The sequence below is a fragment of the Phasianus colchicus genome, chromosome 17 (genome assembly GCF_987193195.1).
Source record: "Phasianus colchicus chromosome 17, bPhaCol1.hap1.1, whole genome shotgun sequence".
In the NCBI taxonomy this organism is placed as follows: domain Eukaryota; kingdom Metazoa; phylum Chordata; class Aves; order Galliformes; family Phasianidae; genus Phasianus; species Phasianus colchicus.
In genome coordinates this window covers 2662308-2684747 of record NC_143452.1, presented here as the reverse complement: position 1 = coordinate 2684747, position 22440 = coordinate 2662308, and the positions used below count along the sequence as shown (strand labels likewise).

Below are 22440 nucleotides of genomic sequence, written 5' to 3'. Positions count from 1 at the left end.
TGATCCTTGAGGTCCCTTCCAACCCGGGCCATTCTGTGATTCTGTCCTGAGGCAAAATAACACAGCACACAGAGAATCTTGCCTTTCCACCTGCTTTTCCGTTGTTTTATGATTTTTAATTGCTACACTGCATGGGTGCTTCCCAGTAACCATGGGTTGTGAACTGCCCTGCTCATAAGCTTGCTTATGGATCTTTCTCTCTGTGCTTACTGTAACTCGGGTTCGCTTTTCTATCTCATTAATTATTGTTTTGTCATGTTAGGAGCCTGGGGAGGAAAATATTAATCACAGGTTTAGCTGAGTGCTGTTTCAGTAAGTAAATTCATAAATTAATTGCAGACTGGAAGCTCAGATGTGGGGATGCTCAGCTCCATCCCACACCCAGCTCTGGGGACACAGGAGGGGCTGGACAGCAGGTGCTTTCACAGGATCCCCCACTTCTCTACGACCAAAGGCAACGTGCACTGGGAGGATCCCATTGCAAAGCTCCCCTGGCCCTGTGCCCAACCACAGGGGGACTGGGGCAGTGGGGAGGGAAGAGCACGAGCTCGTTGCTCCATCCCTGCTCCATCCTGGCTGCAGCTCCTTTTGTAAATCAAATCCAGATTTGCTTTGTCAAGGGGGAGAACCCGAGGTAGGTGGATCAATGGCAGCAGCACGCTGTCCCCTGGCTTATGTCCTCTGTCCTAAAGCCATCGAGGAGCAGCATAGCTGTGCATGGAGCATGTGCACCAAAGGTGTTTATTTTGGGAGCTCACTTCTGGAGCCCCTGACCCCAGGCAAAAATAAACACTGCCTAACTGCTCCTGCCCAGGGTTATTTCTGGCAGCCCCGCCAAGTAACTGAATTTCAGAGGTCTGCGAGTGTATGTGTGTGTGTGTGTGTGTGTACAAAACAGCAGATCTCAGCAAGATAATCAATTATATGCAAGAGGAAACCAGAACTTTTTCCATTGGTTTTATCAGATATTGTGGTCCGTCGAGGCAATTCAAAGCAGCTCAGAACCCCATTACGTTCATTCTTGCCATAATCACTCCATCTCTGTTTACCATATTCAGTTAAAGTGGCTTGTTTGCTACATCCGCTCTGCTGCCAAAATAACCTCATTTACTCCTGCAAACGGCTTCTGTTGCTGCTGCTGTAGTGCTCCTGCATCGCAAATACATTCTTGGCCGCGGTGCTGAGGTTTGGATATATTGTTCTTTGAATCCTACCGTGGAGTTGATTGGTTGGCATTTTCATTCACTTTCAAGCAGCGTTTGAATGGCAAGGCTTTTTTGGAACACGGGCTTTGCTTTCACCTGCTGCAGAGCTGAGCAGTCCTTGGCTGGGGGCTGCTTTGGCTGTGTGCTGCTGCTGTTATTCATTCTTGTGGTTGCTATTGTTGTTGTTGCAGATTTCATCTTCTTCAAACAGAAGAGTCTGTTTTTTTTTTTTTTAAAAAAAGTAACTGCTTAATGGAGTTTTGGTCCCAAAGTTGTCAGGAACCTGTGAAACTGTGGCACTGTGCAGGCAGAGGTTTTGCCTGGATGGTGTGCAAGCATCAGCAGGCACAAGCAGCCGCCCTGAGCTTTGTGATGCTGTCGTTCAGCTCGCTTTCTCCTGTTCCTTGATTTTGCATGAAGCTCTGCTGCAAGTGATTGGGGTGAGGCTGGAGGTATCATTGTGAGGAGGGGAGGGAAGGTGAGAAGGAAATCTGGCCAAAAATGGTTACAACCTGTTTGTTTGGGTTTGTTTGCTTGCTTTTTCGTGGTATCCTGTCTCTTTGCTGTAGCTTAGCTCCTCTTCCTCTGTGCAGGCAGTGTGAACCTGGTCAGGCATTGCCAGTGCTGGCTCTGCCACCCTCTGCATCCCTTGCCCTGCCTCCCCTCCTACTGGTGGCTGCCTGTTGGGAAGCTGAACGTGGGCAGCTGGGAGCATCCCTTGGCCGTGAATGGTGGTGATGATGCCCAACAAGAACGGATAGGGGGGATGCTAAGCAGGTCTGGTCCCAAGATTGGAGAAGCCTGGGGATGGGTTTTTGCTTGGTGGCAATGTCCCTTTTCTGGAGCCAGCTCCATGCACAGCCCTCCCCTGGGTTCCATGGGCTCCTGGGCATGGGGAGCTGCTCCTGTGGTACAGCATCTTTAGGGACACAGGCATCAGTTTAATGCACTGGGCATTGAACAGCTCTGTATTTTCCAGCTCTCCAATAGCCTTGCAGTCATTGCATTTCTTGCCACTGAATCCCTCCTGCTATAGCATCTTCCCAGTTAGTTCCCCAGAAAAGCTTGAGGCTCAGGGAACAGCTATGGAAACACAGCCCCCAGCACTAAGGGCTGGGACTCATGCCCTGAAACAAACTCTCAGGAAAACATTATGGGTTTCTGGAAGGAAAGTGGAGTGAAATTTCTCATTGGTATGAATCTAAAGGCCAAGGTGAATTTGTCCCCTTTTGTTTTCCTATAAGCATTGCCCATCTGCTATGGGATCTATATGTATTTTTTTGGCCTGGCACACTGTGAAATTCTGTTCTCAGTGATGAAAGCCTTCATTGGTTTCATTATGAATTGCACCTCTGACCCGGCCTTGAGCAGAGCTATAGCTGCATTACAAAACCATCCACACAAAACCAAAAGTCCAGGACACCAGTTTGTCAGCAGACAGTTTCTCCTTTCAGCACTTCTAGGCATCTCACCATAAAAGAGAATGGTTATCCCCACTGCACACCTGGGAAAGTGATGTTGCACCTGCGGTGCTGCATCCAACCCTGGGGTCCCCAGCCCAAGAAGGACATGGAGCTGTTGGAGCGGTCCAGAGGAGGGCCAAGGGATGCTCAGAGAGCTGGAGCAGCTCTGCTATGGAGTCAGGCTGAGGGAGCTGGGGGTGTGCAGCATGGAGAAGGGAAGAATCTGGGAGACCTTCCAGCGTTCTGCTGTCCTGCAGCCTGGTTTCCCAGTTTCTCCCCGTTTCCCCATCCCTCTTCTCTAAGAAGGGGTGAGCAGAGCTGAATTCAGTACCTGGAGCAATCATGTGCTGACAGTTTGGATAACAGCATTACAGTATTTTCTCTGTTATTTCCTGGCCTGTTATTTTTGCACTCTATCATTTTACTATTGCTGTGCTTTCAGTAGAGGTTCGCACGGGGCGGCTGATGCGATAGTTGGACTTATCACTTAATGTTCAGTTAATTTAAAACCTGCTGAAGTCTGGAAGTGTTTCAGGCAGCTCCTTCCTGCATGCATTTGACAGCTTTGGGTTTCTCCTGCTTGCTGCTGTTCTGCTTGGTGGTGGTGGCTCTGCAATTCCCAGGACTTCCTCATTTGTAATTAACCTACATAGTGTTCTTTTCATCTGCAAACTTTGTTTTGCCATGCAGCCTAGTTTCCAGGTCATTAATAAAGATATTAAGCAACAGGAGACCTGGTTAAATACTTGTGTTGATGTGTTAATTACTGCTGCCTTGAAAAACAAGTGGCGTACTTAGTCTTGACTCTTTGGCTCTCATCAGCATTGGGTCACATACAGCATGTCAGATAAACCCCAGTTTGGTTAGAGCAAAGCCCCCCTCGTTTGCTGGGGCAGCTGGATTGACCTCCTAGATCTTGTCCTGCTGGGATGTTTGGAGAAGGAATTCAGCATCCTGCAGCCCAGGGCTGCCCCTGCTTCTGAGCCCTGGGGAATGTCAAGAAATGCACTTGGGTTTGCTGTGGGGCTGGAGGAGGTCAGTGGGCAGCACATCCCAGGCTGCTCTGACACTCAGAGATGCATGGAGGAGAAGGATGCTGCTGAGCACAGCGGTGGTTTTCTGTGCTGCAGATTATTCCCATGCCAGCTGTAACTCTAGCCCCATTGAGCAGCAAAGGTGAACTCAATTTGCACATCAGGTGTTTGCTTGGAGCTGTTTGTGTTGGCAATCACAGCATCCTTCCCATCTGACCAGGCTGCGCGTTGCTCCCACTATGACTTGTGAAGATTTATCTATGCATTTTAAGAGCAACAACAGTGCTGTTTTTCAAGGGTTAGAAACTAGGACCTTTTAGCTGTTTGGGAGATTCATAGTGTTTTGTTTAAAGGAACCTAACTTGTTTTCCTTTCCAATGAGCACACGAGTGTCTGGTCCCACTTACCAACTACAGGAGCTGATTAATTCTTGTGTTTTTGTAGCCAGCAATGTGACACGGTGGGGTGACACACAGGCTCCCTGCAGCCTGCTGGGGCTGCATTATCTGGCACAATGGAGCCTGTAATTAGGAGGTGGGGAAGGTGCTGTACATGCAGCTCTAGGGAATTGCAGGACGGAGGGAAAAGAGAGATGATGATGGCCTGGCAGCATAAATTGAGTGTTTTCTCCTTTCCAGGGTGCTTAAATCTTTACGATGCAAACTCTGGGAAGTCCTTCCTCATAGTGCTGGTGGTTTAACTCCTGCACCCTGCAGCTGCTGCAGTGCTTTGTGCTGGCACAGCCCTGCTGCCCCCCGTGGGTCCAGAATAAGGAGGCTTCTTTCTCTTAACAGTTGTGAATAACGTGAAAGTGGAAACATCACTTCTTTTGTAAGAGGTGCAGCTGAGATAGGCCCTCTGTGTGGCTGAAGGAATCTCCATGCAGTTCATACAGGGGCACTGTGCTGGGCTGGACCATCAGTCAGGATGCAGAGGACACAGCCCAGGAACAGCAGTGAGAGCAGAGCTCCATAATTACTCCCTCAGCCCTCCCTTTGGCAGTCAGTGTCTGCACTCTCTGGGTTCCCCACCCCACGACAAACCCATTTTTGACTTTTTCTCTAAATAAAAAGGGGCAGCGGAACCATAAATCCTGTGGGATTTGGGGCTGAGGGCTGTGTGAGGAGAGGCAAAGATGGGAGCACAGCTGTTACCTTTTCCCTTTGTCAGCACAAGTTAATGTTGAACAGGCCAAGCGTTCTCCTGCCAGAAAGAGCCAAGCAAGACCTTATTTGTGAATGTATGAATAGCGAGTTTGTAAATACTGCCTCTGAAGTTATGAATGATCTGACACTGACTGGCTGCAACTCTGATTTTATTGTGTTGGATTTAGTAGGTCAGCCATATACATGCCAAGTCAAAATGACCTAGAAAGCCTTTCTAGGTCAAACTACTGCTTGAAAAGTTATCTTTTTCGAGGGCAAGGCCATAACATTTCATGCTCACTCTGGCACATTTTCCTTCTAACAGCGTAACACGAGTCTGTGGGACAGAGGAAATTTGTCATCTCCTACACTGAGGAGAGAAATAAACGTGATGAAGGAGGTTACTAATCTCTTAGCACAGCTGGTCCTTTCCTGGTCATCTCTCTTCTCCAGAGATGGTACATTGGATGTCCCATGGGCAGGACTTTGGGCTAGAATATGCACCGCTGATGCACAAACACTTTTGTGTTTCCATCTTAAACCTGCCAGAAACTCCTGGGTCTAGCAGCACCCAACACCTCCTGCCTACTTTTGGAGCCCTAATCATTAACTGACTTGAAAATTGGGTGACCCTGCCCAGTGTCCCATCCCAAACCGTGCCCCCACCCTTGTTCCAACCCGCTGTGGCGAAGCCCCTCATCTCCCAGCACTGGGACCAGCAGCGTTCCCAAAGGACTGGCTCATCACATCCCAGGCTGCAGGTTGGTCGTTGAGCCCAGCCCTGACCCACTTGAGAGCAGCTTTTGCCATCCCCAGCAAGTGTGCAGCTCAGAGGCTGCGGTGCCTTCTGAACAATTACAGCTCACAGCAGTCCAAATGAAAATGTTTGTTGAAAACAACATGTGCATAATTAAGGCTTAATGAGCCCTTGTCTGTTTGGAATCTGCAATTAGATTTATAATAGAAAATACTAGCAAATGCCAAATAGCTTTAAAAGAAGCCAAGATAAAAGATAATTTTGCTGCAAATCTATAGTAATACTGTAATTTAATGAGCTGGAAGTGGTGCAGAGAAAGACTGTAAAAGCTTTGGACAAGTTTGTATTGTGCGTGTTTATCTTATCCGCCCATTCTCCTATCTATAAAGCTGTCAGTCTGCTTTTAACTGCTTGGAGAAAGGCAGGACTTTGCTCAAATTGGGAAGATTCCCTTTGTTTATTTTTTATTTAAGCCATTAATTAGTTGGGCAAAGCTGCTTTTTCTTTTTTCTCATTAACGTGCTTTAAACTTTTTGTTAGGGTTAATAATAGTAATAGTAATAATAGTAGTAATAATAGTAATGATAACTCAAGTCAATTACTTACAGCGAGGCAGGCGTGGAATAATAATCAGAGGTGCCTCTTTCTCATTAGTTTCCTTAATTTCCATGAGCTTCCAGCACAGGGGATTGCAGTGCTCAGGTGTATGTTGTAACAAGTGAACGTGGATTGCCTCCTTGTTCTAATGAAAACGTTACACAGCAGAGCAATTCATGGGGAAGATTAAGAAGCTGAATGGAGAGGTCTCCGACAAAAAGAACTGAAATGAGAAATATTTGAGAGAGGTGCTTCGGGTTTTTGGTAATAATGGGAGTTGGTGGGTCGTGTTGGAGCACTGAGCTCTGTATGGAGTTGCTCTTCCTCGAGGTCAGGGTTTTAAGGCTCTGGGGGGTGTTTTGCCCAGTGATGTGCTTGGAGAACATTGGTGGTGCAGTCACCATCCCTGGAGATGTTCAAGAGCCATGCAGACGAGGCACTAAGGAACATGAGTTGGTGAACGTGGTGGCGGTAGGTGGACAGTTGGACGAGATGATCTTAGAGGTCTTTTCCAACCTTAATGACCCTGTGACCCTGCGGCTTGCTGCCTCCATCTGCTTGATCCCGCAGGGACACCGCACAGGGACGCCCTTTGCTGGTGGGAATCCTGTTGTCTCTCCTTTGCTTCTCCCACTGAAGAACCCGGCATGGCCGGTGGGTGACAGCAGGTCCCCTGGCCCCGCTCCAGGCGCACTCTTTGACACTGGAGTTGTGAGATGAGCTGTACTCTGTCAGCCCATTTTTGCAAGTCATAAATTGCACGGCTGCGGGTGATTTGCATAGCGCCATGCACAGAGCCGCGGGAGGGAGATGTCACCAGTGCCAAATATCTGCCTGCTGGAAATTCCTCTCCAAATGACTGCAGCAGAAGCTCTGTGATTGCTTTCCCCCCCCCACCGCTTGGTCAGCTTTGCATAATGCTCCCATTCTCGCTAAGGTTGCTTTGAAAATCGATTCTTCATTTCCCTCCGGGTCAGCAGTGCTGGGGGACAGGTGTGTGCAGGTGCTGAGCTGAGCCCTGCAGGTGAATGGTGTGGGCTGAGCAGACAGCAACTGCGTTGCTGAGAGAGCAGTGGCTTTAGAAATAATTCATTAAAATTCCCATTTTACTTTATGGAGGGCCGTTCAGCAGCACTCACAATGTTGTGAGTTAGAGGAGTTTGCTGGGAGATATTTGGGTGAAGGAACTCAACTTGCCCAGCTGTCAGCAGGAACACGACGCCTGCTCCTATGAAATAAAGCTCCCAGCAGCCTCTGCCCTTTCTCCCCCTCTGCAACATGCAGTTGAGTGTGCATTTATTATTTTTTATTTCACTTTGCAGTTGAGAAGAGACAGAAGTGTTTTCCAGACCCTTCCGCTTTTCATCCAGAGGATGGTGATGCACTGGAACAGGTTGCCCAAGGAGGCTGTGGATGCCCCATCCCTGCAGGCATTCAAGGCCACGCTGGATGTGGCTCTGGGCAGCCTGGGCTGCTGGTTGGCGACCTGCACATAGCAGGGGGTTGGAAATGGATGAGCATTGTGCTCCTTTTCAACTCAGCCCATTCTATGATTCGATGATTCGATGATTCCCATGCAGGATGTGGATGTTGGACCTTCACCCCATGGGTGCCTGTAGAGAACTGTAGAATCATGGGATCGTTTGAGTCGGAGGGGACCTTCAAGGGCCATCTAGTCCAACTCCCCTGCAATGAACAGGGACACCTACAGGCAGATCAGCTTGCACCCATCTCCAGGCATGGCTGTGCATCACAGCACCGCTGCCCATGCTGCAAAGTCCTCCTGTGAATAAGACAGACAAACTTGATGGCTTGTGGCAGCTTTCTTCCCAGCTGCTCCCTCCCCTCCTTAGCCATTTCAGGGCTGTTGTTTCCCTTCCAAAATCAGCACCTCCATGAGGACCAGCACAGCAGAGCAGCACTGGCTGCTGCAGCAGAGGCAGACAGGTGGAAGCTCTATTTTTATCTCAGCCCGAGGTTTTATCTTGCAAAAAACCAGTGTTTTTAGATGCCTTTGACACTCGCAGCACTCCTTGCACAGAGCCTCTTCGGCTTCTTTCAGATCTTTGGACGCTTTCTGCCTCTCCCCGTTTCCTGTGAATTACATGCGTTAGCAGTGGGGCAGGCAGTGCAGTTAAGTCTCATTATCACTTACTGTATTTGTTTCAGACTGTCTACATAGCAGCCCAGTGCCAGGAAACGTGCTGCATTCACTCCCCTCCCTCCCTCCCCAGCAATGCACATGGCAGAGGCGCTCACAGCTCTCGGGATTATTCAGCTGCTGAGGGAGCAGGAGCAGCTTAGCAAGGGCCCTGGGTTTATTTTGCAGATAAACACCTCCAGCACCTGCGTAAGCTGATAAACAATGCAGGGTGTTCTTGTTGCTGGGTTTCGGAGAGGATGTGATGTAGGTGCTGGAGACATGCAGCTCCGTCGGTTGTACCTTGCAAATAAATGGCCCTGAGTGCAGTCAGCAGCGGGATGGGGTGCTTTGGGGTGAAGGCAGGGCTGTGTTCCCATGGCAAAGGATTTCTTTATTCCCAAGTTTAGAGAGAAATCGGGAAGGGTTTGGTTGGGCTGTACAGCAGCTCTGTGCTCTGAGGAGGAGGGGATGTGATGTGATGTACCTGGGGTATGGGGATGCTGGGGCACTGCGTGCTTCCCTCCAGCCTGCAGCACACCAGGCAGCTACAGCCAAACATGGTTGTTTGATCAGGATGTGTCCTCACAGGATGGAAAAAACCCAACTCTCTCCCCCATGCACAGTGCAAGGGCAAATGTGAGCACTTCTGAGCAGTTCTCCAAGCGCCGTCTTTTGCTTTGACTCAGAGAAGGAGAACAGATGGATGAATGGACAGACATATGGATGGATGGATGGACAGCTGGATGGATGGATGGACGGCCGGACAGACGAATGGCTGGATGGGGAGCAGTCTGCTTTGTGCTCTGCATGCAGTGCTGCTTTTGCCTCTTGTTGGAGTCACACAGGAAAGGGTTAAGCAGAATTTTGATCTCGGCAATATTTTCGTGCTTATACATTCTGTTTCTCATTTCCATGACAAAGATGGTAGGAAGAGCAGAATAAGGTGCAGAATTTGCAGAGCAATTTTAAGACTGTAATGAGAACAGAAAATAGTAGGGGGAGAAAAATTGTAATTAGAATATGAAATGGGGGAAAAAAAAAAATTAATCTATTTCCATGTCAGCCTTAAGACTGAATTCTGCTGCTCCCTGTAGCTTTCAGTGGACGGATTTTTTTGTGTGCATCTGTGAAGAACTTGAACTCCTTTGCAAGCTCTGAAAGGCCTGGGTAAATGAGTTTAAGTCCTCATTCCCCCCCAAATAATGTAATAACAGTAATTTGGTGAGTGGCTCACACAGAAAACCAGCCAGTCCCTGAGATAAATGAATGCTGTCTGTTGAATACTGCTGCCTCAAGTATGCAGGAACAAAAGGGGAGGCTGAGGAAGGTGCTGGGGCAGGGGTCTGAGAGAGCTCTGTCTGATGCCCATGGGGCACAGAAGCACCCAGATATCCTCCCCTTGGCTCAAGGGCTTGCACTGAGCTTCCCCTCCCACTTGGCCAAGTGCTGTTCTGGGTCCCTCCATCCCACAGCAGGAGGCTTTGCTGCTGGCCCTGCAGGAAGGACTCCCACAAGGTGTTGGTTCCAGTGGCTGCTGCTTGAGTTTGGGTTGGGAGCACTGAGGAAGAGCCATTCCCTGTTCTTGTCTTGGGATTGTGTGTGCATCTCTTTGTCCCTCTGTATCATCTCTTTTCCTCATCTGTGCATGCCATGCCATCTGTGTTGCTCACCCCTCTGTTCCTAGCAGGTGGAAAATACGCGCTTTATCTTTTTATTCTCTGTTCTTTCCCTCATAACTCCTAAATCTTGAATGGTGTTTCTTGGCAGCCGCTGAGAGCTGAGCAAAAGTTGGAAGTGAACTCTTCAGGATGAATGCACCATTTCTTCTCAGGACAATAACAGCTATTTTAAGGCCCATTGTCATGCCTGTGTTGTCAGAATTGCTTTTCTCCAGTGCATTACTTTGCATTTATTGACATTAAATTTAATCTTCCATTTCCTCAATGCCACTTAGTGCTGTGAGACTCTTAACACAAAGCCATTCAAAGTCCGTTTTTAGTTGTGGCCAACCTGCATAATTTTTGTCTCATTAATAAACCTGAATCCTTCTAGATCACTTCTGTTCTGAACTGGATGGATTATAACGCAGCTCTCTCATCCATCACGTCCTCCTGCTAAAACCTGCTGGATGTCCTTTTGCTGAGTGTGAGCAGAAGGACCTTCCCATTGGTCCCAGCATGAGCTGGGTTTGGCTTTTGAAGAGTTTGGCTTTTTGGTTTCAGAGTGCAGGAGTCGGACCTATAAGTCTGCAGTTTTCTGCAGAAATAAAGCTTAATTCTGGAACTCTTGAGTTAACAAAGCAAATACCCAACAATCCTGGCACCTGCCTGCAACTCCAGTTCCTTTTGTAGCAGAGCCTGGCCGGTGGGCTACGCACTGCATTTGTGAGCTTGGAATCCTGCAGCACAGAGGTCTGAGTCCCACTTGGCCGTTCAGAGTGGCTGCTTTGCTTGGTTGGTTGGTTTTGTTGTTTTCAGTTGATCTCTTTTGGCTGTCCCATTTTGAGATGGTTGCTCTGTTCAGTCTTTCCAAGGAGGATTTTCCAGTTTGGGGACAAGTGAAATCTGCAGAAGGCAGTGCAGATCATTCCAGCCTTTTGCATGTGGTTTTAATCTCTGGAGCACTCTTGTCTTACCTTGGTCACCCCTTGGCATCACCAGCTGTGCAGTAGGCTCCTGCTTCTGCTGTGCTTGGGAAATAACTGTTACTATAGTTTTATCCTATTTGTACATTGTTGTATTTTTTTTTTAAACTACTTTTTCTAATAGTTTTAAGGCTTAAGCCTTCACCTGTATCCGTGTGGATCTAGCCCTGTGATGATTTGGTATTACATAGCAAAAATGCTGCTTCATGAGAAGCAGTTGGCTCCCATCAGTGCTCGGTTGTGCAGCCCTTTTGCAGATGCACTGTCACTGACACCTCTGCATTGCTTTGCTTCCTTCTAATGACGTTTGTCCAGTAGCAGATTGCAGTAAGTGGTGAGGCTGGTGGCTGCATGGAGGCAGGGAAACACGGAGCTTTAAGCAGGAGCATCCTGCGGGGTTCGTAAATCTGTGTCTGAACCCATGACCCTCTGTGACAGCAGCAACTGAGGGACCATCCAAGCATTGCAGTGGACAAATAAATAATGCTAAGTAGATCACTTTGGGCCAGAGGTTGTGTAAAGACCTTAATGGGGGAAACTGCAGTTAAAGAGATTAAGCTAACCTCAGCCCTGTATTCTCCCGAGAGGCGTGATATGAAATGACTCCTGTAGGAAATCACAGCTCTGCAGGCTGCCACACACTGGGGGTAGGGCTGCAGTGAGCTGTTCCCATCCCAGGGCTGTGTGCTGACAGCTCCATCCACGCCAGCCCTGGGGGCTGCTGGATGCTGTGCTGCTCCCCATAAGGCTGAACCTAGGGGCAGGTGTCCCAGAGTGTCACCATAGGGATACAGGGCTGGAGGTTGCTTTAATTGATTGGTTTTGTTTTATTGATAGGATGAGAGGTAATGGGCTTAAGATGCACCAGGGGAGTTTCAGGTTGGATATTAGGAAAAACTTATTTTCAGAAGGGGTGGTGATGCAGAGACACAGCTGCCCAGGGAGGTGGGGGAGTCACCATCCCTGGCAGTGTTCAGACCTGTGGAGATGTGGCACTGAGGGACGTCAGTGGAATGGTGGGATGGGTTGGGGTGGATGATCATAGAGGCCTTTTCCAACCTTAATGAATCTGATTCTATGATTTTCTCTATTTGCTCTCATGCTGAGGACATGGAGACCAGGTGCATCCCAGCCATGAAAGGTGCTGTCCCATTGCACCCAGCTTGGAGATGAGAGTGCCATGACTGAGAGGGCACCTGCTGCTGCATCCTGCACAAGGAGCAAAGTGGAGGGCAGTGCTTGTGTTTCTGAGCAGTAGGGATTGCTGGGAGCATCCATTCCTTCTTCAGTGGGCATTAAGTAGCTGCTCGGTGATGGCAGCTTTTGGTCACTGCTGCATTTGCATTAATAATTCACTTTCTAAAAGCTCCCGTGGACTTGCAGATAGGATGGCCCAACTCAGTACTGCCACCACCAAATGTTAAACTTCAAAAAAAGGAAAAAGGGAAAAAAAAAGGTAACAAAAAAAATTTAAACAAGAAGTTTGGGATTTTTTTTTGAGGTCTTGCAGGTGTCACCAAAGCCACTCCTCCAACATATTTCTTACAAACTTGAAAGCTGACGTTTCCATCGCAGCTCACAGCTCTTGGGAAATAAAGGGATGTGATAAGGTTCGTAATGGAGCTGCACCATGTGCCAGCCATGAGCATGTAGCATGTTCCCCAGCCTTGGCAGGGCTGTGTGTCCTTCCAGCAGGTCCCTCCCTGTGAACAAACATTTACTCCGTGTGTTTGCTCAGAGCCGATCCCACAGCATGCTTGCCCTGGGGCTGCCCCAGCTCACTGCATGCGCCTCTTGTTTTTCTCATATCTTATTAACATGGGCCCTGCGTGACCCCTGGGCTTGTCTACAGCTCTGACAATGCCGTAGGGCCAGGAGAAGCCCCCGTGTGCAGCATGACATTGGGTCACAGTATGATGTTAGGTCATGGCGTGACATTGGATCGCAGCACATCATCCCCACTGCTCCCAGTCCCAGCTCTGACTCTAGGGCTTCAAACACAGAGCACTCACAGCTCCTTCTGCTCGTCCACAGTCCATGCAGGAGAGCTGAGGATTAGCCACAGCTGCCAGTTTGCTCAATGGGCTGCTTCTGTTAACAGAAGAACAGCAAAAATGAAGTAATTGCAAAAGAGCAAGGGCGTGATTAAGACAGCAGCGCAAGAGCAGGCTCCTTGTGAATTAGCAAGGACCTGAGAAAGATAACTGCTGCTCCACACATGTGCATCGTTCAGCACAGGTGTGATGAATCTGGGGTCAGAGTGCAGAATGGCTGCACCTGGAGCATGGTGAATGGGGAGGAAATGTTTGGAACCAATGGGACATATTAAAATGATGCAGAGGAAGAAGTGCAGAGGAGGGCAACTGAGATGGTCAGAGGGCTGGAGCAGCTCTCCTACGAAGAAAGGTTGAGGGAACTGGGCTTGTTTAGCTTGGAGAAGACAAGGCTCCATGGAGACCTCATTGCAGCCTTCCAGTACTCGAAGGGAGCACATAAACAGGAGGGGGAACAGCTGTTTACGAGGATGGGTAGTGATAGGACAAGGGGGAATGGTTTAAACTGAGACAGGGGAGGTTTAAGTTAGATATTAGGAGGAAGTTTTTCATCCAGAGGGTGGTGATGCACTGGAACAGGTTGCCCAAGGAGGCTGTGGATGCCCCATCCCTGCAGGCATTCAAGGCCAGGCTGGATGTGGCTCTGGGCAGCCTGGTCTGCTGGTTGGTGACCCTGAACAGAGCAGGGGGTTGGAACTGGATGAGCATTGTGCTCCTTTTCAACCCAGGCCATTCTATGATTCCATGAAAAATGCCCATTTCTGCTGTAAATCAACAATGATGGGGTTGATTTTCCTGAAGTGGGTTCTGTAGCGAATCAATAATGAGAAGTTTGAGAGCACACAGCTCATCTGCTCCACCTGGCTGCTGGGTACGTGGCAAGTATCTAGTTGAAAAAGATATTCTAATGGGAGAATTTCTAATACATTTGTTTGCACCCTCATAACCTGGGAGTGAGGGAACGAAAATCAGCACCGGGGAACTTCCAAAGTTCCAGTGGTATTTCAAGACTTGATTTTCAGGCTCACTGCTCAGGCTGGCAATCAGAGGCACTGTAATTTTGAAGGAAGGATTCATTACTGTTATTATGAAGGCACAAAGGGCAGAAGGAGGTGTGGAATAGAGGTAGGAATAGTAAAAAGCCATAAAAGAAACATCTGACAAACAGAATGGGATGGAGAAAGAAGAGCTCTCCCCCTGCCCTGGCAGCCTGCAGTGGAAGACGTCTTGTCCATTGCTTTCCCTGTTCCAAAGAGATGGACTCCCCTCAGCCAATGCTGCTGCTGTCAGTGCTGAGCCTTTCCACCACTTTGTGCCATCTCCATTGCAAACACAGCCTGCTCCACTTGGGCTGGCAGAGGGTTTTTAGGCTGCGGAGCTGATTGAGTCTGCACACCAGGAAAGCCGTCAGTTCCAGCTGGGAGCGCGTTAGCAGCAGCGGCTGTGCTGGCAATCATTTTACACACAGAGGGAAATTCCATTCAGTGTGTCTTGCTTCTGGAATTGCTGCTGGTCCTGGAAAGCCCTTAGGGATGCTGGTGCTTGCTGCATCCTGCTGCTCCTTCCCCACCGAGGGGTCATAGGGAATCCCACACACGTGTGGGGATCCCCCTCCGTCCCCCTGCAGTTGCTGTTAGCTGGTGAATTGCTGTAATTTTTCTGCTTTTAATTGGTTTTCTGTGCTGTCCCAGAGGAGGGTTCAGCAATTAGAGGTGTCTGTGCACTCTGATGCCACGCAGGGCTTTGCTAACTCTGCAGACTTTAATAGCTAATTCAGCAGCACTCGGAGAAATGGAAGTGTAATTAATAGCCTTTGCAAAAACCTTCACCTGGCTTTATTTAGATTACTCCTTTATTGGCCTTAATGTGGCCCGTTTCTGTTAAGGCATAACTGGTTGTCAGCCTCATACTTGAGAGCAAAGGGACGAGTACAGGGTGAACAATCTGCAATTCATCATCCGGTTGTAAGGGCAAGAGGGCTGGCTCTTCCCCTTGTTAAGTGCACAGTGTCATTCACAGCTCTGCCTCCATCCTTGTCTCAGGAGTGTTTTATGGCATATCCCATTTTATTGCCATAATTTGTGAACTTCACCTCCAGAACTGCTCCAACCACACTCTGAGTCAATTCTAGATGGCATTTTTCCTTCATCTGGAGCCAGAGCAAGTGATCAGCTGTAGATAATTAACAAGAAGAGTTTTGCAGCTCTCCATGGTGGTTTAGCATCTAATGGCTGGATCTAGCAGCTCAGAACCAGGTGAAGGCAGCAGGCATGCTTGCAGCAGCCATGGGAACACACTGTGCTCAAGGTACCCCTGGATCCCCATTCACAGAGATGCAGTCCCAGCAGGCAGGAGGGGATGAGGAGAAGGAGAAGAAATATGTCTTCTTGCACATGGAGTTTGCAAAGAACATCAAACTGCGAGGATGGGAAGTGGGCTTAGGGTAGAGCCATGCCCATCCTGTATCTGCTGGGGATAAAGGGATACATAGGTGTCTGGAAGAGGACTGAAGGTGACCTGACTGTCTTGGAAATTTCCACTGATGGAAATTGTCTTTTCATAGCGTAGTGGGAATTTTAGGCAGAACTTCATTTCAGCGCTGCTTGCTGCTGGGTGAATCTGTGAATTTGCACAGCTTTGCACAGTTTTGGTTTATTAGTTTGAATTGGAGTGACTCATTCTTTCATTTTGCTGAAAGAATTATCATAACCATGCTACGTTACCACATCCCATTGCAATATCAGTGATGTTCATGAGCTCATATACGCTCAGAAGCACAGGAGAACCAGCTCAGGATTTCATTCTGCAAACCTTGGCTCTGGAAAGAGGCAGGAAAGCACATAACCCTGGCACACAGATGGCATTTCTCTAACTCTAACTTTCTTTTGCCATTCTAGTTTGATGGGGAGAACATGTACATGGGAATGAACGACAATACCCAGGAGTTTCTGTCGGCAAATCAGGTAAGAGTTGTTGGGGTTGGGTGGGTTGTGTGCACAGGGTGGGGGAGGCTTCCTAGGGAATGTAGGCCATGGCAAAGCTCGAGTGTTGGGAGATCTCCAGGAATCCCTGCTCCTGGGACGGCAGAAGGGTGCACAGAGGAGGTCAGCATCCTTCAGTGTAAATGGAGGTACAACCGGTGTTTCCAGAGGTGAGGTTTCTGAGCACTGTGTGTAGTGTGGGTGCCTCTCTCTGCCCCCACGCAGAGCATTTCCTGTAGCTGAATAGGTTGACAGTGAGCTGGCATGGGGAGAAGAAAGGAATCAAAGGTTTCCTGTTCTGGAGCTATGAACCCTCGTGGAGAGGATCAGAATTAGAGCTGTTCATGGCTCAGAGGGGCCTTTGTGAGTTCATAGAGCAGGAATGGCTCTTCAGCGAACCCTGAATGTGTACAGATGAATATATAGGTATAGGCACATGCCTAGGTCTTGCTGGGAGGAGAGAACTTCAGCACGTGCTTACCTGTCTTTCTAAATGGGAGGTCAGAGGTCGTCCCCTTGTGTTCTTCTGTGATCCTTGGCATGAAGCTTCTCACCGAAAGGGAAAACACAGGTCTGTCACTAATATTCTAATCTAATCCCTCACTTTGGGATTGAATTGAGCCACTTCGTTGTTTCGCCACAGCCGTGTGCAGTGCAGGCTGTGATGAGTCCAGTGTGAACTCAGTGCAGTGCAAGGCCATGAAAGACAGCTGGGTGAAGATTTCCGTCTATCCCCAAATGCTGTTGGAGCTGCATAGGGGAGATGTCAGTTGCTGCCAGGGTTGGGAGTTGCCACAGCATTGCTATAATCCTGTGAGACCACAAGGGCAGAGGGTTGTCCTTGTGCAAGAAGTATTTCCAAGAGTGGGGAAGGAGCTGCAAACTTTGCACTCTAAGGTGATTCAGCTGCTCAAACACAGTCAACCATCCCAGGCGCTACTCGTGGTCAGCACTGGGAGTTGTGACAGGTTGAGTAAAGACAGAAGGGAACAGGGTGACCCCAGGGTGCTGCAGGTTGGGGTTCACCCTGCGCTGCCCAGAACATCTGGATAAGTGATGGCACCATCAGAAATGAGCAGAAGCTTCTTTACAAAGCAATTAATAAGCTTATGGGTTACTTTACATTGTGCTTTTCCCTCCTCTGGACTATGCCCTGAGTTCAGCTGTGGGTGATTGGTGACAGCGTGTCTGGGACTGCTTTGTGCACTCTGTGGGGTGAGGAGCATCGTGGTGGGGAGATCAGGGACCACTCATGCCCCTTTTGAGATTTCTCCCATCATCACCATCAGTTCGCATCCCACTCTGTGCCCTCACATCATTGTCTGTTCACCACTGAGCACTTCATAGCACTGGTCATGACTTTATTACTAATAATACAGCGCCTCTAATGAAATGAGGAATCCAGATGCTTTTTATTGTTTGCTCAACCTGTTGGAACCTGAATGAGTATGTTAAACAGCAGGAGAGCGTTTTCACAGCCCTATTTGAGAGGCAGCTAAATCATCAGCCTCTGGATGCCCACACAACACAGGTGGGATAGCACTTGGTCCACAGCACTTGTGGGGATAAAGTCCCACATGCTAATTACAGGAGCCAGCACACCGTAATTGATGGATATGATATTTTCCCCCTTGTTATGGTCCTAAGCTGCTTGGTCACAATGTGCACCATTAGGCATGGCCAGCACAGACAGAGCTTCACCAGGGCTGGATGTTCACACTGCTCTGGGTTATAGGGACTTGCCTTTTGCTTCTGGGTCTGTAGTTTGCATTTTCTGGTGATTTTTCTTTCATAATATATAGGGAGACTTAGGTGGAAAGCAGAATTCAGTTTACCACATCTCCTCCCATTTAAATGGCTCCTGTCCATCATGGTAATGCTTTACATTTCTCATCCAGAGACACGAGCCATCCCTTCCCATCGCACAGATAAGATTATTCTCATTTTACCACTGCAGAGCCTGTAGTTAAGGCAGCTCTGGTGCTGAGCAGTCCCTGGAAAGCATTGTGAAGCTGCAGCATCCCAGCATCACCTTCTCATAGGCACTTCCACAGTCTTCATCTTAAGCAGCCTCTCATAGCAGGAGGGGAAGGCAGGATTGCTTTCCTCTCCTTCTTCTCCTGCACTGCTGAGCTGCTAACTTGTATAAACAAACTGCCATGAGCATTGTAAAGCCAGCTGATCTACTTTTCTCTTAATCTTCTTTTATGTGATTGCTTGCGTGCTGTACTCCACGTTTCTTGTTTTCATCCCCAAAGGGGTTTGTCTCAGCTGAGAGCTAAATGCAGAAATGCAGGAGCCTAAAACACAATGAGAGCACTGACAGATCCATACCTGCGCCAGCACAGGCTGCTTGGGGAAAATAATTCCTCTTGTTCCATCAAATAGCAGGGACATTTGACCCCAGAAATGAGTCAAATGTGAAATGTAACTCAACCCCCAGCAGGAGCCGGAGCATAAATGAAAGCTGACATCTGATCAAACAGTCGTGGACATCTGACCCCCGAGATGAGTGAGGGATCTGTCGTGTCTCCTGAATCAGCAGAGCATCATTCCTCACCCCTGCCCATTTTCAATCTTTCCTTCTCCACCCACAAACAAAGACAAGGAAAAATCCCAAGAAGTGCACAGAACCACAACCAGGCCACGTACCATGAAAGAGATGCTGTTAAAAAAACAAAAACACCTGCAAAGTCAGTAAGGGAAGGCATTCATCGAGTCCTTTCAGATGGGGAAAGTCACTTCAAATAGGGCAAAATCTGCAAGTGGCTGGGAGTGGGTTGGGTTTGGCTTTGAGATGTGGGGATACCACGATTGCTGTCATGCTGATGGCTGCGTTTGCCAGATTTCTCCTCTTTCCATCACCTTTCTCTGTCTGCCACTGGATCAGTGGGTGCTTCAAAGGAGCAAAGAGGTCATTACTTACCACTGGGCACTTTTGATCTTAATCCCAGGAGCTTTCTGCACATGCCTTGTTCCAGCTGAGCAGCACTCTGGTTTCTATACCGACAAGTTAATTTGTGCAACTCCTTGTGCAAACACTGTTACACACCAGTGTCATTTATTCAAGCCAGAAGGATGCTTTGCCATAAGCAGCTCCTTCCCTTTGTGGCTGAGAGCACAGCAAGGACCCCACTGCTGTGTCTGTGGGTGTTTAACATATTCTCATTAATTCTGACACAATATTTCCATGTGGCATAGAGTAAAGCTGGGGTTTCTCTTGCTGTATGCAAGTTGGCAGGAGCACAGCTGAATAGGTGCACTGGGAGAAATGGAGTTGAGAAGGGTTAGATTTGTCATACACACACATATACAGCTGTTTCCAGATGTGCCCCTTTACAAATGTTAGCGTGGCTTTACACATGCCTGCCCATTCCTGCACGCATGGAATCCATCTGCACATGTATGTGTGCTTGGATGTGGATAAATCAACATTTATCTATTGTGTCTATTGCCCTTTATCTGTTTATCTCCATACATCTTCAGGCTGGGCTCTGTATTAGCCATAATAGATACAGTGAGTTGCTGATCTGCTGGGTCAAATGGTCAGGGCTCCTTGATCAGCCGTCAGGATGCATTACAGCAGGGCCTCCGGTGGGGCTTGAATTACAACTTACATTTGACTTATTTCTGGGGTCAAAACGTCCCTCTTATTTGACCAAATGACAGAAATTGTATAATTTGTATATATCCCTGAGCCATATGTGCTCTGAGTGCCACTCTAATGTGTTTTATAAAGGCACAGCTGTCTTGGTGACTTATTTAAAATGGGATTTTGAAGTAGTGTTCTTGCCATTTAATGTCCTCATTCAGGGTTACACAAGGTTTATCAAATAATAAATAACATTTAGAACATTCGTTTTAGCATAACAATGGGTTTGCTAGTTATAAGGAACTAGACGTCACAATAAAGCTGTGTTTGGTAAATAAGCAATAATGTAGAAAGCAACTGATGGCATAATTAGAAACTAATGACAGCATGGGAAGCCTCCGATACCTTCCTGGCATGCTGCGAGTGCTGAGACGAGACAGAGCTCCTCCTGGCAGGCTCTGCTATAAAACATGCCATCAAACCTTGTCACAATCCTGGCAGACATGCCGCACTCCCACCTCCCAGGCCTCCCACCCAGCTCAGCTGAATCGTGGAGAAATAAGCAACAGTTGGTAAAATAAAACCAGTCTCCAGCAGATACCTGAGGGCGAGCATCAGTGGTCTGGTCCATGGTGGGGAGCGTGCAGCCTGAAGCAGGCATTGCTAGGCAGCCAGGAGCCAACGCCTGGGAGGGCAATTAGGGGCTGCTAATGAAGACCTGCATCCTTCCCTAGTGCCTGCTGCTTTCCATGGTGGTTGGGCTAGATAATCTTAGTGGTCTTTTCTATCCTTAATGATTCTATGGTTCCTCCCTGTCTGAAGCTGGAGGGCAGGACGTTTTTCCCTTGTGTTTTGCCTCCATCACTGACTTTGGTGAGAACTTTTGGTTCCATCACTGACTTTGGTGCACTGCTGGCAGTGCAGTTGTTGGGGAATAATGTGTGCTTGTGTTGTTTTGTCCCTCACCTCCCGGGGCATGTGAATTTGGAGGAGTTTTCAGCTATTTGTCCCCATTGCCTGAGGCTCATGGTTGCAGCATGTTGTTCAAGGTGACCACCGTTGCTTCTGGCTTTCCTCCAGAAGGAAGGCTGGAAGATGATCACACACGTGGCTGAGTAGGACCTTAGGCAGCTCTTCCCTTGACTCATTCCACTAAAGACTACGCAGCCTGGTGGTGGAGGAAAGCTCAGAGCCACTGTGCTGTGGCTGTAATTTCCACTCTGGTCCCTGGATGAACTTTTGGAGTTGATGATCCTTATGGATCCCTTCAAACTTGGGATATTCTATGATTCTGTGATTCTAAGGAGTGTGACTGGTCTTTGCATCTGAAAAAAACCACAAGTTTGTTTCTAACGGGAGGAGTTAGGTCTCAGGGTCTTTGTAATCTCTTTATCTTGGCTGTGTATTGATCACAGGAACAGATGATGGTCAGATGATGGTCAGTGTTAGAGAAAATCACTGACATTAGTAGAAGAATGTCAAAGAGGGGACTCTGGCCCCCAGGCATGGAGAGCTCTGATGCTCCTGAAGGTCTACCAGTATCATGCACCTTGCCTTATATGTGACTTTCTTGCATGTATGTCTCTCTCTCTATATATATAATACATGTATATGTATATCTAAAGATCCCTGGTGAAGAGAAGTGAGCTCTGTGTGGATTTGAAGTTGAAAGGAAGGACTTAACTGTGCTGGCAGTGTGGTGGAAGTCATAGTGTGCACTGCAACAGTACTAAGATTTTACTTCTTTTCTGCTGCTCTTAAAGCAGTGCTGTGTAATTTCATATGTTGTGCTAGAGAATAAAAAATAGAGAGAAGACATTGATAGATATTAGATGCCTTTTTTGGCAGACAGTTCAAGAGAAATCTCATGTACTATTTTAGAATGAACAGTAGAGTGTTACATGTCATTTATTACAATCAGCAGCTAATGGAAACCCTTCCAGACGAGTTTTGGAGGTGAGCACAACTATAGCTGATGATCCAGGCTCGTGAATTTTGTATGAACTCTTATGTGACAGTGACATTTTTGAAAAGTGAAGTCAGGAAGCAATTCCTATGACTTCATCTTAGCAACCAAAGCTTCCATTGCTTGGATAGTACAATAATAAAAAAATGCATGGGTGTTATAAAGCAACATCATCTTCAACCCTTGTTCTCAAAGAACTCCTAAGTTCTTAACAATAGGGTTTGAAAAACATCATGGAGTGAAAAACTAATGTGACTGAGCAGTTCTGAGACCAAATGAATCATCTTTGTTTCTTATGCATTTACTCTGGGGGGGGGAAAAAAAGCATCTTATAGAACTGACGAGATCTGTTAGGTGGTGTGGAAAGCGTTTTGTAGGGAGAGAAAACTCTGAGGTCGTTGTGGTGGTTGAAAATTTCTTAGAAAGAGTAGTTGGGCATTGGCACAGCTGCCCAGGGACGTGGTGGAGTCACTGTCCCTGCAGGTATTGAAGAAAGATGGAGATGTGGCACGTGGGGTTATGGTTTAGTGATGGTGATGGTTGGATTTGATCTTAGAGGTCTTTTTCAGCCTTAAGGATTCTGTGATTCTGTGATTCCAATCATCTGATCAGGCTAAGTCATGCTGGAGGAGACCTGCTTGGATGTGGTGTGGCTCCCGTGGCATAAGGAGCACATGGGCTGGCTGTCTAGCAATGCTGATGAGCTGTTAAAGCCAGCTGACAGCTAATAAAATAGCAGCAAAATATAGAGGAAGATGGTATGCAGCCAACAACATTTATCACTTTATCAAAGATTTCCTACTGCACTCCGTGCCACTGAAAGTGAGCGCACGTGGTGCCTGCAGAGCTGCTGCCTTTG

At 47.9% G+C, this 22440-nt stretch overlaps 1 protein-coding gene across 5 annotated transcripts in view; it reads left to right on the top strand.

Annotated features, from left to right (window-relative positions):
• Window positions 1-22440, top strand: part of TOX2 (TOX high mobility group box family member 2) — a 111931-nt gene that overhangs the window by 26724 nt on the left and 62767 nt on the right. For 3 of the 5 annotated variants that reach the window (XM_031603112.2, XM_031603113.2, XM_090152235.1), the window contains exon 2: window positions 15940-16005. The exons of 1 other annotated variant lie outside the window; for it this stretch is intronic. In XM_031603112.2, coding sequence (XP_031458972.1) covers window positions 15940-16005 — 66 coding nt within the window. Of the gene's footprint in view, window positions 1-10670; window positions 10798-15939; window positions 16006-22440 lie in introns of those variants that run through there. One more of the 5 variants, XM_090152236.1, reaches the window with a different exon arrangement.